At 33.5% G+C, this 14,882-nt stretch overlaps 1 protein-coding gene across 15 annotated transcripts in view; it reads left to right on the top strand.

Annotated features, from left to right (window-relative positions):
• CEP170 (centrosomal protein 170) overlaps nt 1-14,882 on the top strand; it is a 131,869-nt gene that overhangs the window by 97,966 nt on the left and 19,021 nt on the right. For 9 of the 15 annotated variants that reach the window (XM_057507835.1, XM_057507845.1, XM_057507841.1 and 6 more), the window contains 2 exons: nt 5,434-5,668; nt 14,370-14,547. In XM_057507835.1, coding sequence (XP_057363818.1) covers nt 5,434-5,668; nt 14,370-14,547 — 413 coding nt within the window. The remainder of the gene's footprint in view (nt 1-5,433; nt 5,669-14,369; nt 14,548-14,882) is intronic. The other 6 variants (XM_057507846.1, XM_057507837.1, XM_057507844.1 and 3 more) reach the window with 3 other exon arrangements.

The following is a 14,882-nucleotide window of genomic DNA, read 5'->3' as shown; positions in this document are numbered from 1 at the left end:
AGTGTTACTCTGTTGTACCTTATGGCTCTACCTCTTCAGCTCACATTTCCTTTGTGCTGCTTTCTCTGGTGTGTACCCGGAGAAATTTTCTTCTGCTTATTTTGTCATCTCATCTCTATTAAGTACATAAAAATGTCTTAAGTATTTTCCTGTCTTAAAAGCTGCACAACAGGTATATATACCAGGTGGCATGGAACAATTCCTTCTGTACTGGTTGCCTAGCTTTTAACACATGAATGATCTGGTTTTATTCCTGGGTGTTTAACATGAAGAGCTTATTTGAGGTGGAAGCCAGGTATGATTACTTCAGCAAGTCTAAGAAACAGCTATAAGGTGCCATAATTATATGCCTTTAAAAATTAATTTTGTTTACAGCTTCTTTGAATACAGAACTTAATAAACATGCAGTTTTTTATGTCCAAAAAGTACCTTGAATTGCTTAATAAAATTCCTTAGGGTAAATTGAGGTACATGATTTTGGGCTTCTTCAAACTTAATAGTATTATATTAAATAATTAGAATAATGAAATTCAAAAGCTAGAAGTGTTATATTCAGTTTACGGAACTAAGGCCAAGAGATGAAATAACCTGCCCCCATCACATGGCTACGGCAGGGGTGCAGTAAGAACCCAAGGCTGTTCATTCCTAGCCTGTCGTTGTCTCTACCCCATCTAGGCTACCTTTGGGAAATAGTCTCTGTGTACTTGTTTGAAAACTTGTAGAGGCCAGATAGAATCTTTTAGATTATTATCAGTAGTATATACAAATCCAATGTACAATACAAAGGTTTTGGTATTGTTCACTATAATCTTTGTAATTCTGTTATTTTACCAAGTTCATGTTCTCTTTTCTACTTTATGTGCATAAAGTCATATGTGGTCTGGGATTGTACTCTCAGATTCTCTCAAGGTGCCCATTTACAGTACTGTACTTTATCTAGAAGAACAGTTGCCAGGATCTTTTTACTCAGTGTTTGTAACATACTAAAATAATTACATGGGATAGGTATTAACAAAAGAAAACACAAAAACAAACATACCTTTCCAGCTTTGCTAATTGAGCTATCTTTGCTATTATGACATTTCTACTTAAGATAATTATAATCTCTTGAATGGAAAAAGAAAATAAAATTCCTTAGCTTTTGAAATGATTTAAAAGAACGTGAAACCGTACTGGCTTTGTACATTGTAAACTATAAAGGACTTAGAAATGTCTGAACCTAAAGCCTTGATGTTTCCCAATTGGCATATGTAAATATAATTCTATAATCTTTCAAATTCTCTAATTTAGGCTATATAAAAAAAGTTTTTCAAAGAAATTTATATGATAAAAATAGGAGAATGGAAAGCTCTGATTTAGCAAAATTAAGAGTTAGGGTTCTTTTGTGCTTCTTTAATTCTGATGTAATTTGCCTTTAGGACTTTAGTCCACTGCCAAACTTCCTTCAGTGATCCTTCAGTATCAAGTTATATTAAAATATCCAGATATATTCTGATAAGATACATTAAAACTAAGGATCCTGAATTATCAAAGCAGTTGGTTTTCATTATGTTTTAAGTACACATTCTAGAAAATAAAAGCATGATGTTAATATCTTTAGAATTTCTATTTGACTGTTTTTTTCCCATATCTAATCTGACCCTCAAAATTTATAGATGGTAGGCATTAAATGTTAGGCGTGCATGGCTTGACTTAATTCTTCCTGCAGGTCAAGCCCCAGTACAGAATGCTGTCAGGGATTTTTTTTTTCCCCCAAATGATCTTACGTGGTACTTGCTCATAAGTATACATGTAAACTGTGCTTGTGATTTAATTTCCCACAAAAATCCTCTGATATAAGTGCACAGCTGCAGTGTTTGTTTTCTGAGATGTATTTGTTACATCTGTAGATGTGGATGTGTCTTAATGACAACAAGTTTTGCTTAATGATAAAAGAAATCAGAGCATTCACAGATAAATGATCCTGATAACTTTTCCCCTTTTTTAATTTGTTAGACATCATGGATAGTGTATTTTTATAGTGAACATAATTTAACAAAGACGGAGTGTTGCATAATTTCATAACATAAATTTTATAGTTAATGTAATTAAAATAATTTTCAGGTTAGCTACAAAATTAAGCCCATCTTAGAACTTTGTCTCATTTTATTATATGTGCTACCTAGCACTTTATGAGCCAAGATGCCTCTTAGAGATTGGTATGTCAAATACCTTAAATACAAAATTTCAATATAATGGCTTACCTGAAGTTCCTTACTAGTACCAGTATATTGAATAAGCCTAATGATATAAATGTAAACTTAATTCTGTTAAACAGAATAAAGACCAAGAGAAAGAAGTAAAATTTTTCTTCATCACAGGTAGAAATCATAAATCATTCTGTCAGAAGTTCAGAATGCCTTTTAAAAAAATTTAGTCTCACTGGACATGTAAAAACCAAAAATAAACATTTTCTGACATGTAATTGTAAAATACTTGGAATAGCAAGGAATGAGTTTTGACATCTGGGAATCAGTAGAACTGGCTTAAACTTTGATTTAAGCAAGGCAGGACCTTTCTGGGCTTGTTTCCTCTCTCTGAATTGAGGAATTTAGACTATCTATTGACTAAGATCATTCTATTATAAAAGTCTATGAAATAAGTTAGCATTGGGAAGTTAAAAACAATCCTCTGCAATAACTAGCAGATTGTAGGGGTTTTCTTCGGTTAACATATATAACCACTATAGTTTGGAAGCAAAAATCAAGAAAGCAAAAGGTATTCAAAGAATTTATTTGAGAAATAGCCAGTCAGAGGTCTTGGCATTAAACTTCCTTACCCAGTTCCATCTCCTTCAAAGGCCCTCAGTTCACTCATTTGTCCACGCTGGTGTTAACACAAGCCAAGTGGTGTCCACAGGTAACACCATGTGTGTGTTTTCCACTGATAAAAGTAACCCTTAATTACTTAAAGATTTATTAATCATATTTTCATGCCTCTGTTATCCCCTACTTATTTTATCTCTTATTTTACACTCAATTTTAAGAGAACAGACCTAAAAATGTTACCTTGAGGTTTTTTAAATATGTTCAGTTGCTTTTCTTTTTAAAAGTAATATTAGATAATTCACTATTCTTACTGGCTTCTAGATCGACCTATAAAAATATGTGGAAAGTTTATGAATTTTTGTCTGGAAAGGTTTTTCTTTTTTCTCCAAACTGCGATTATTTTCTGATCTTGAGACTCAGACTAAGAAGAGCTAATTCTAATGTGATTCTGCTTATACATTGTCACCTGACATTTAGAACTTGGTTCTTAGTTTCTCACTCTGCTGTCACAGGTTCTGCCACTCATGGAATAATACATTAGCCTTGATGCCATTCTTTCTCTTACCTCTAAATTTACTACTTTAGTTCCATTATACTTGCTTATGTTTTCACATTTTCTGAAGTTTATTAAAACTCTTTGTTATTGGTTTTGTTTTCTCTCCAATTTTCAGTTATATGTATGGTTACTACAGTTTCCAAATCAAAATTCAGGAAATTTAATAAACAGTATTTTTCTTATTTATGAATTTACTTTTATGAATAATATTCTAAAATAGCAAAATAAACAAGACAGTGTTTAATGAAATGCCTTTATTGGAAAGTACAGACTGGTTTGCCATATTTCCAATCAGTTTGCCATGTTTCTAATTTTTTTTCTAAAACCTCTTTGCTCTTATTCCTAAACTTACCCTAAAATTATTTTCAAGTCTCAGGGACAGTTCAGTTCATAAGAGTTTTCAAATTTCTAGAAATGAGTAAATTTCCACTATGGTAAACATATTTATGTTAATGAATTATAAAATTAGAAATTAAAATTATTAACCCTTCCAAAAAATCTATGGTAAATTACCTAGAATTCTGCATATATGTTTGCATACACTTTTACAGAAAGCTATGAAGTTTCTGCATATATTCATTCTTTCATACCCATGAATCTAGTTCCAAGCTCTAAGAGCTTCATACAAGATTGTGAATCAGGACAGATAGGTAGGTTCTGATGTGTGGCATATTCCTGATTATAAATTTTCTGTTTCTTAAACCAACTCTCGGGGCAATGTATATCAGTCTTATCCTAGAGCCAACTCAACCTTATAGAGCCCCAGGCAAAAATGTAGTTTGGGGAGAAAAAGACAGGAGAGGTATAAAATTCTAGTGGAACAGGATGAAGGAATTCTGGATTTTACCAGCCTACACAGCCTAGGGTCAGTGTCTGTTTTAAAAAAGATAGAGAAAGATAAAGAAAACTATTCTAATGTTAACAGTGATTTTGGAATTTACAGCAGGTGCTAAGGTTTTGTCACTTTGGTGACCAAAAATATCATGCTTTTTGCTAGGTTTTTCTTAATTTGAGAAGAACAAATGGTCAGTATCTAGGAATTCATTCACTTACTCGAAAACATTTGCTAGCCAGACACTCTGCCAAGTGCCTACATATACATTAGTGGATGAAACAGGCATGGTTGCTGCCCTTGTGAAATTTACCGTGAATTAGCCATTATCTCCCTGTTTTTTACCTCTGTGCTTCGTATTATTTGCATGATTGATTCTCATTTTAACAGTAGTAGTGGAGTTAATTGGTCTTCTGATTTTTCAAGTGTCAGCAATACCATTTTCTAATTGTCTTCACTAACCTTAAATTGTAAAGTGATTGCCATTTTCTTTAATGTGACTATTCAATTATCTCCTGTGCCTTAAACGGCAGTGGTGGTGAGAACAGTTTGTGGAGTTTAGCTCCTTGTGGGTTTTATGCCAGTGTCTATTTTCATCATATGCTTTCAGTGTCAAAGTACCAGAGAGTTGTACTGAAGATGCTTTGTTGTGTCTTTACCATGTAAAAAGACTTTTTCCAATCATAGCATAACAGGATGTTGAATGACTGAGGTAATGTTTTTTTTCTGCCATAAAGGCATAATTTCCACAGCAGGAATTATGCACATCTGTCTGTTGGGAAGAGGGGTTTTTAACCATCTCTGTGTTGAAAGTCCATGTGGCATGAGGAAATCTTTTCCCTTATTTTCATTTTTGTTGTTGTTACTGTCAATTTTAAAAATTCCATGTCTTCACTCAAATGAGAAATACTTGCATTAAAAAGTACCTGAGTTAAATATTTACGAATAGAGCTTGCTCAGTTGTTTATCATTAGTGAATTTTTCATTTGAATGTTTATTCACCATACTATGGAAAACAGTGTTATGATTGTTTTTAATTATTCATTGTTTCTAATTCACCAAAGTGTAGTGTTGCTAGCTTTAAGGAGTGGTAGACTTATGTTTTTTGTGAGGTATGTGTATGTCAGTTACTGAAAATTGTGCTGTGTGTGTCTCATGGGTGTTTTTGAAATCATGATTTTTGATCACCTTTAAAAGTTAACATAGTAATTCTTTTTTCAATAATTAAACTAATTTAGTAAATTCAAGATGGAGGCGCTTTCCTACTGATTATGCTTCCACCTCAGAAGATGAATTTGGATCAAACCGTAATTCCCCTAAACATACTCGTCTACGTACTTCTCCAGCCCTGAAAACAACTCGGCTGCAGAGCTCTGGGCCAGCAATGCCTACTAGTTCTTCATTCAAGCACCGGATAAAAGAACAGGAAGACTACATCCGAGATTGGACTGCTCATCGAGAAGAGATAGCCAGGTTGGTTTTAATGGATCATCTTTGAGAGTTGAAGTTTTTCCTTAACAGTGTAACATGCACATTGTTTAGTTTTTTACTGAAGTCCAAGAAATGAAAGTCACATACTATGAACTTAGTTTTGTTGGTAGTGTTACTCTCTGTTTTTTGTTTTGTTTTTAATGCTAGTAATTCTAACTTGAAGTATATTGAATCCTATATTGAAGTATTTATTTTGGTTACACCCCACTTTCTTATTTCTAGTTGGCAAGTTAATATAACTTTGGAAAGGTGTATCAGCTCTACATAATTAAGAATCATGTGGCTAAATGTTCTATTACTTTTACTTTCCAAAGAGGTAATAGTGTACTTGTTAGAGTAGGTTGCTAATGTTGTCTGGGGATAATTAGAATAGGCAGACTTTTACTCATACTTGGGAGTTCATTAAGTACAGTTATCTCACCCTTTAATAATTAGATCAAAGTATGATTACTTTGAATATTAAATATAACCTTTAGATTATATAATAAGTAAAACACATGCTGCAGATGTGATTTTTAGTTGATAACATACTGTGGTTGAACACTGAAGAAAGGGTATACTCAAACATGCTATTGAAGTTAAAATACGAGGTTTTGTTTGTAAGATACTTTTATTGCGGTATACCATATATTACTTAAACATTTTCTTCATACACATGCTAAAATTATTTCTGCCTTCATTTTAATACCCTAATGTTCAAGTTTTACACTGGGCAACATAATGGAAAAACTTAAATATAGCAGTCCATAGATGCTTTTAAAAAAACTATAAACTTTTATCATAGCTTAATGGTGTTTTACTTTTTTGTTGTTGTTGTTGACATCTGTGAATTATTTTTTTTTCCTAGCTCATTAGTTTATAAGGTAATGTTTAGGGGATTTTTTTGTCTTTAATGACTATCTACTTGTAATTGCTTTTAATTGCTTGTAATTCTTTATAGAACATGCTCTTCTAATCTCGTGCTGCTTAAACATTTTTGTTTCACTATGTGAATAGTTTGTGGTGAGAATAATTGTCAGAACATTGTAGGCCAGGTCCTGTTAGAGGAAGGGTTTATGTGTGCTTTGGAATCCATGAGTGACTATGTGCCCACAAATTGCCATACATTCTGTTCTGCGGGCACAGCTCTTGCCTCATCATTGCCCCCTTCTCTTGGAGGTGTCCGCCTGCTGGAGCTAGTCTGTGTGTCTGCTCCCTCTTGGGGACTCCCTCTCAAGCTCTCTGCTCCAGACTGGGACGAGTAGACACCTTTTGGACCAAACCCACTTCCTTGCCCCCAAACAAAAAGGAGTTAAAATCCAAAGGAGAAAGTGAATAGGAACTGTGTTTTCTGTTTTCACTTGGCTCCATTTTATTATGTGCATTTGATATTGTCTATGGGCATTTTATTATTATCAACACCAGGACTCTTAAGGCCAGATGATTTTATGTCTTTTCCCCTAGTTTGTCAGGAGCACTGTGCTAATAAAACTTGCCATTGGGATTTTAATTTTTAAAGGTATATTTCTCAGCTGTATACCTCAAAAGCCAGATAATTTTTTTGTTTAGTTTTTTTTTATTTTTAAATTTCTAAAAAAATTTTTTTTAATTTTAAAGTTCAAATTTTTTGGTTTTGTTTTTTAAAAAAGAACAGATGGAAGGAAAAAAATGTTAATGTTGATATTTGGTGTTGCTGTGGCACACTGATAAGTTTGTTTACCACAAGAAAACTTATTTTCAAATAACTATGAATCACGAGCTAAATAGAATGTGAGAAATAGTTTCATGTCTTTAAACGAGTTCCTGCTGTCTGAAAACTCACAGGCCAAGAGCAAAACCTACCGAATAGTAATAAGTAAAGACCCTTTATTTGAAAAGCATGATAGTGATTTTACTTTATTACAAAAGGGTTTTGCTTTGATCTACTCTTGTTTAAAGTTTAGGACTATGTCACTTAACCAGCACATTGTAAATCTGTCCATAGTAATTATCTGCATTTAAACTTAAAGCACGAAACCAAAGTGCACTCAGGATATAAATAGTAGAAGCAAAATATAGTATATTTGGTCTTTCAATATGATGAGGAAACTTTTTTCCCACGGTTGTCTTTGATACATGTACGTATTGTAGTTCCTGCCTCAGTTTCTCTATTAACAACACAGATACAGATTTCCTTTCAGTAGGAATTTGATAGATTATAGGTTTTATGAGTTTTAGGATAAGCAAAGCTATGATAACCACCTTTCCAAATGACTAAGTAAAATACATTTGGCCTAAAATTATGCCAGAAGATTACATAATTTCCATTTGAATCAGAAGGCATTTAAAGATAGTTCAATGTTTTAGATTCATCATTGTACATAACAGTGTAAAATTAAAAGTTTTTTAGGAGAAAGTTCTAGTTAACAATATTTAATTTCAAGACTTAACAACCAGTTCCTTATAGATGTGTTGCACAAGAGGGTGAAATGGTAAAGGCAATGTCATATTCCACCCTAATGTTGATTGAAGGTATTATTTGCAAAGGTGATATATCCTATAACAGTTCTGTTTTGGACCATATTTATGTAACTTCACATATATTGTGAATATATATATATAGTCCCCATCCACTCAAAGAATTCTTAAGCAACTCCCACACATATAACATGGTGTTTAGGTTGGGTGGACTGTGAAGATGACTTAGATGTGGGTGTCCTTAGAGTTTGGAGTAGAAGGGAGGAAGTAAAGCAAAGGTGTGGTTACTGATAGAAGGCAGAGTGATACAGAGGTTTGAAAAAGTGTGAAGTTTCACTCAAGTATGAGATGTGAAGGTGTATTGTTAATGGATGGCCAAACTGAAGTCGTGCGAAACCAGCTAAGTAACAGGGGACTTCAGGTGTCAGCTCTCAGTGTGCATATTACTTAACGTGCTTTGAAACTTTGAAGAGTTTTGAACAGGAAGGTCACTTCTGATCTGTATTAAAGGAACCTAACTGAAGGCATTGCATAGAATTGTTTGAGAGAAGAGCCTAGAGACAGGATGGGGATCAATTTGGAAAGTTAATGTGCCAGGTGTAGATGAGCTGAGACAAGACAATATTAGTGAGGGGACACAAGAAGGAACAAGAGACACAGACATGTAACAATCAACAGTATTTGATGGTAGCCAGAATGGTAAGCAGAATTTAGATTGAGTCTGTGTTGTTCAAATGGGATATTGGAAACAGTGAGGAGCATAAAAGGCAGGGGGGAAAAGAGGGACTTCTGTTTTGGGTGTCCTGACATTAAGGTACTTATGGGACAGATATGTGGAAAAGTCTGGCAGACAGAACTATGGCTCTGAAACAGAGGAAGGTATTGAGAGTCAGATTGAGGTTAATGAAGTAGAGAGAGTGGTGGTAATAGATGGTATTACCAGGAAATGGTGAATGAGCTGAGGATTCTGCTGAACTCTGAGGCGTCACCTAAATTATAAGGACGCAGCAGAGCCGCATGGTCAAGAGCATGGCTCTGGAATCAGACCTTCTAGATCCAAACCCAGTTCTGCCGCCAGGTCTGTGTAACCCTGCACAAGGTTAATAACTGTTTTAGTGATCTTAAGAAAAATGGACAGAGCAGTAGTGCCAACTAGAGGCAGTTGACAGATTGATGCATATATGATTATATTTAGAACTTTGTTGTGAGCTTTCAGTTTTCTATCTCATAATTTAAATTTATGAGATCCCAGGTTTAAGTGGAGTTTCACAATTAACATTAAATTCCTGTATTGTAAAATAATCTCTTAGGCTTATCCTATTCATATCTAAGAATCTCAACCAAGTTTTGTTCAAATTGTCAATCCAAACACAATTATTTTGAAATGTTCTTTTGTTCTGACAATAATAATACTGATAAATAAGTGGTCTCTGCTTTTTCAAATATTGGAATGATTGTTAAAATAGATGTGTCACAGAACACCCACCAGTCCTATTCCCTGATTTAATTGACCCCAAGGTAAAATCATCTGACATTTCAAGATGAGAGGAAAAAGGCTTTTATTGTTACTAAATCTTTTACACATAAGATTATTATTAGTGAACTTCAAATGAAAAAAAACACTAATCAAACATATTTAAAAATATAACTGTGGTTTATATTTTTTAAGCCTAGACTATTTGCAGTTAGAATTATTACTGTGATAAATTACAGTAAAAAACTAAATTACTGTAATTTTAATACATTACTAAAAAGCCCTGTGCTTGTTTTTTTTGTTTTTGGTAAGAGCCAGTTTAGTTGAGTGGCCAGAATGAAGTGGTATGTGTTTCCTTAGAGTCTGTAATGTAATAAAACATATTTGTACACTGTAATCTATTTCAGCAAAAAAAGTCTTTCAAATGCATTATTGTTATAGGATATACTGCATTTGCAGGAGTGGGTGGATATGAGCTTTGATAATACTAAAGTATTTTTTATTTTGGAGAAAAGACTGAGAGCTAAAAATTACTTTATCAGGAAATCTGCTGGGTGACTTTTAAGACCTGATTCACTGGTTCAAAATAACTAACATCTAGGTTCAACCTGTTTCTGTTATTCTTTTGGGTTAGGCCAGATCCATATAGCAGGAGTTGGAATAAAACATCTGCTCACAAAGTTCAAATGGCCATTCTTTTTCCATTTCTGTATAGTTTTTCACCATTTCCTAGAACTTTACTCTGCCTTCATCATATCCTCCGGCCTGGTCTATACTACCTCTCTGCATGTACTTGCCTGTCTCACGCTTGCTCATTGAATACAGTACTCTCCTGTTAGGTGACTTCAGGCCATCTTCTTTTAACTTGCAGATTTTGTGTCTGGTGGAAATGGCATGGTTTTTGGTTTTTCTCATTCATTTAGGAAATGTTTATTGATGACCAACAGTATGCTCTAAGACCTTCAAAGTTATCTTCTTACCTTTACCTCTTGATTTGTGAATTGCTCAATTTATTTGAAGCATTTCATAGGTCTAGTTTTAAGACTTTCTGAGTTTTGCCAAATATAACATGTCTATGGTGCTAAGCTAGCATTGAACGTGGTGTCATTGACAATAATGGGAGGTATCTTTTTTTAAAAAATTAAATCCATACCTCTTTTGATTGCCGGGAACAGACTCTATTTATTCCTATCTGTGGACCACTAATTAAATTGCTCTGGCTACCCACGAGTAGCCTCCAGTTTCAGCTCATTGCTAACGCACCCTAAACCACTCTTTTGTGGCTCAGATTACTATTTCTCCCAATCCCCCATGCTTTCACTGAATGTTCCCTAAGGTTTGGCAATATTGCATCAAAATACCACCAACATAAAATAAATATAACTGACAGTTTTAAACAAAAGAGAAAGTTCTTTCCTTATCAGCAGGAAACTTTTCTATGAATCGTCCCTATAGTCTACACAGATCAAATATATATGTTAATCTTTAAGCCTCTTGAGACCTGGACTTTTTCTGATTCTTTATGTAGTGTCAGACTCAGTATAAGCTTTTCTTGGAATTGACTCCCAAGTGTCTCTCCTTCTTAAACAATCTTTTTAGTTACTTTATCACTAATTATTTTAGCACTCCTTGTCATTTAAAAATTAGACTAAATTATTTCTTAAAAGTTAAGTAATTAGAATTATAGTTACAAGCTCTTATTCAAAGTTAGCAGGAGGTTGATTTGTGTCATTAGCTTCAGTGTTGGGATTCTAAGCTAGTACACTTCATTCGTAGCTCCGCAGTTCCTATTTTCCAGTAATGTTGAAGGTAAACTCATTCTAATGGTTTCTATGTATGTCCTTTGGAAGCTTACATATAAAAACTTCTGAAACTTAATATGTTTTTAAAATATAAAGCAGATTTTATTCTTTATTGTTTTATTGTTAATTTAAAACCTAAAACAGTGTTTATGTTGGTAGTCTAAATAATTTAGTCTGGTAATGTGTTTGTCCATTGTGCTTTCCCGTCTTTTTACAAATAATGCATGTTTATTTCTACAAAATTTTTGGAATTGGATCATTGATTCTCACACTCAGAAAGAAAGAAAATTAACACTGATGTCATAGAACCTAACCCTTAATCTGTATTTTCTTCATTTGGGTCTGTTGTCCCATCATATTTTGTATCAATATGAAATTAAATATGAAAATTAGTTACTAGTTTTCAAATTGGAAACTTGAGGTTTTATTGGTGTTGCATAAGAAGGATGGCTTGCAAAACTCCAGATAAAATATTGCATCATTTTTTAATTTCTTCCTCTAGTAGATTTGATAGAAGTGGAGATTAAAACTAAAATGAGGATTGCAGACTTGGAACTTAAAGAACACAAATACAAGAGATATAAAGAAATAACATTATCATAAAATATTCCAGGAAGTGTAATCTAGAAGCATGATAGAATTTAATTAGGAAGCTTAGATTTAACAACTGTATGAATAGATCCATACTGTATATTGAATCAATAATAAATCTTCCATTTCTACTTTAAGATACTCACAACTTTGTGTTTTCTTTCTTGATAATTTTTCATTTTAAAATTCCTAATACTGGTTTTAGTAGGAGCTAAGATTTTTTAAGCATTGTCGATATAAATTAATTCATTGGTCTATATTAGTAAGTCAACTTTAAGGTGGACTTGCCATGCTGAGAAACGGCTGGCATGTACATCACATACTTGAAAATTTAAAAACGGCTTATTGGATATTTACTGACTTAACAATGTATGTTGTCTATACATTAAGAGTTCCTTAATTAATTAATTAGTTCCTTAATTAAGAGTAGCACAATTTTTACCACATGTTGAGATTGCTATTGTCTGTGTTTTTTCTAATTCCCACTGCTTCCTATAAATATCAGAAGTTTCATTGTACAAATGTCTGCATAAAAGTATTTACAAGGAAAAATAGATTTTGGGGTAAGCTAATGCTTGTCTATGTTTTACCTTATTGAGTTGGTTATTCTGCTTCTTATCCTAGTGCATTTATTTCAAGAATGCAAGAATTTAACATATCGTGTAAGGGAACACTTTAAACCTCTTCTCAAAAGAATTGTATCATCAGTTAATAAGTTTTTAAAAATTATATATGGAATGATAATGTGAAATAAAGCATGACATAATAAAAAGGCCTAGTTATAGCACTTACTATCTGTGACCCCAACCAATACACAGTCATAGAATTTCTCCTAATCCTCACTTTGCTCATCTGTGTGACATGATTAACCACCCTCTCCTCCCAGGTGGTTGTGAGAATTAAGTGATTTGTTGAATATAAAGCTTCTCTATAATGATGCTTATTATATTATAATGATGCTTATTACATTTAAGCTTATAAGGAAAGGGACTCTACTTCTTCACTATCTACTTCTTCACGGGGCTATCACAGTGCTTGGCACATAACAAGAGATCAGTAAATATTGACTGGTGTTCTTTCTACCTTTTTGTTTTGGTAAATAAAAGAAGAATTGACCACAGATTGCTACTATTGGTCCATAAGTTTCAATTTAGCTTCTCTTTTTAAATCTGTAGTTAAACTTTTGTGCAATTTACACATTCCCTGAAGTCTTTCAGGCTCACATTTTGTGTAAGAGAGCTGCTTGCCACTTGCTTTGAATTCTGAGTTGCAGAAAGCTCTCAACATGTACTCTTAAGAACATCCTGTTGAGAAGAACAGGAATATCATTGGTAGATTTTATAAATTTCTCCTTCTTAAAAAAATAACAGTAAAGGAAAAAAGTCAGTTTGCCCCTTTGATTATCACTAATAACAGTCATTTAGTTCTTCAGTCCACGTGGCTGAAAACACAAATGAATGTCATTATGGCAGTGAGTTCTGCGCCTGGATCTGCAGCCAATGTGGCCATGAGCAGACCACTCACCTCTGAATGTCCTTATTCATATCAGAGAAGTACCACCTCCCAAGAACACTGACTCTCAGATGACTTAATGTGTGCTGTGAAGTGCTGTGTTGGAGTTCCTAACCTCTTGGTACCACACACCCCTTTTGGCTGTCTGGGGAAGCTTCTTGAGCTCTTCTCAGAATGTTTCTAAAGGCATAAATATAAAAAGTAACATTTCAGAGAAAAGCAGTTATATTGAAATACAGCTATCAAAATATTTTTAAAAGTGATACGGTAATATATGGTTCTTTGTTACATACTAAATAGAACATTACTGCTATGGGTTTAATGACTGCTGTGGTTTTGAAGTAGTGATGACTGTAAATGTTTTGAGATGCCTATAGCAGCAGAATGTGATTTCTGTTGGTGACAAAAATCACCAGTATTGCTATTACCAGTATTGTTTGTTGCTTGTATTTATAATGGAAAAAAATGCTAAGTTTCTGCTAGAGATTAGTGAAAATAAAGTTGTAATTGCTTTTTCTCATCCAAGTGCATAGATTCCTAGAAATCTGCCCACTCTGCCCACTAGCCCCAAGTTTAAGAACTCCAGATAGGTCAAAGTTGGTCAACAACATGAACAATGTATCTTAAAAGCATGCCAGTACCTCAGGGTATTGACAACTTGCAGTTTATGTGGAATTTAGTTCTATTAATTTTTGGAGTTCAATATTTTCAATATCCAAACAGTTAATAGCATTTCCAAAGACTCTTTAAGTTTGGGGTACAAGTCTTTAATTAGATATACAACTTACATAACTGATTCTATCCTAATGATTGTTTCTAGTCATGTTACTTTAAAAGGATTAAACTTCTTTTTTAAAATTATTACCAGGATCAGCCAAGATCTTGCTCTCATTGCTCGGGAAATCAACGATGTAGCAGGAGAGATAGATTCAGTGACTTCGTCAGGCACTGCCCCTAGTACCACAGTAAGCACTGCCGCCACCACCCCTGGCTCTGCCATAGACACTAGAGAAGAGGTAGGAGATCTTCATGGAGAAATGCATAAGGTTCTTCCTTTTCTTTATTTCTTTTGCTTTTAGCTTTTTGCTTAGTTTATTTTAGTTACGTCTACCCTTCCTGTTTGCATGAAGCTCTGCATTTTCCAACTTTGCTTTAACAAATTTCTTTCATGTTTTTGTAACAAAACTAGTAAAGGCTAACATTTGTTCTACTATTAACATGAAGCTATAAAATAATTTAAAAGAAGCACTTTGCTAATTATTGGTCCATATTTTTACTTTAAAATAAGAGTATAAATGGAATCTGAAAAGCAGATATATTATTGTGTAAAGTTTACATAAAGCTTGGCTATGAAAATAATCCAGTTAAAAATGTATTTTCA

Source organism: Manis pentadactyla, chromosome 9, assembly GCF_030020395.1.
Source record: "Manis pentadactyla isolate mManPen7 chromosome 9, mManPen7.hap1, whole genome shotgun sequence".
In the NCBI taxonomy this organism is placed as follows: domain Eukaryota; kingdom Metazoa; phylum Chordata; class Mammalia; order Pholidota; family Manidae; genus Manis; species Manis pentadactyla.
Note: the sequence above shows the minus strand (reverse complement) of the source record. Positions and strands in the feature narration are given on the sequence as shown.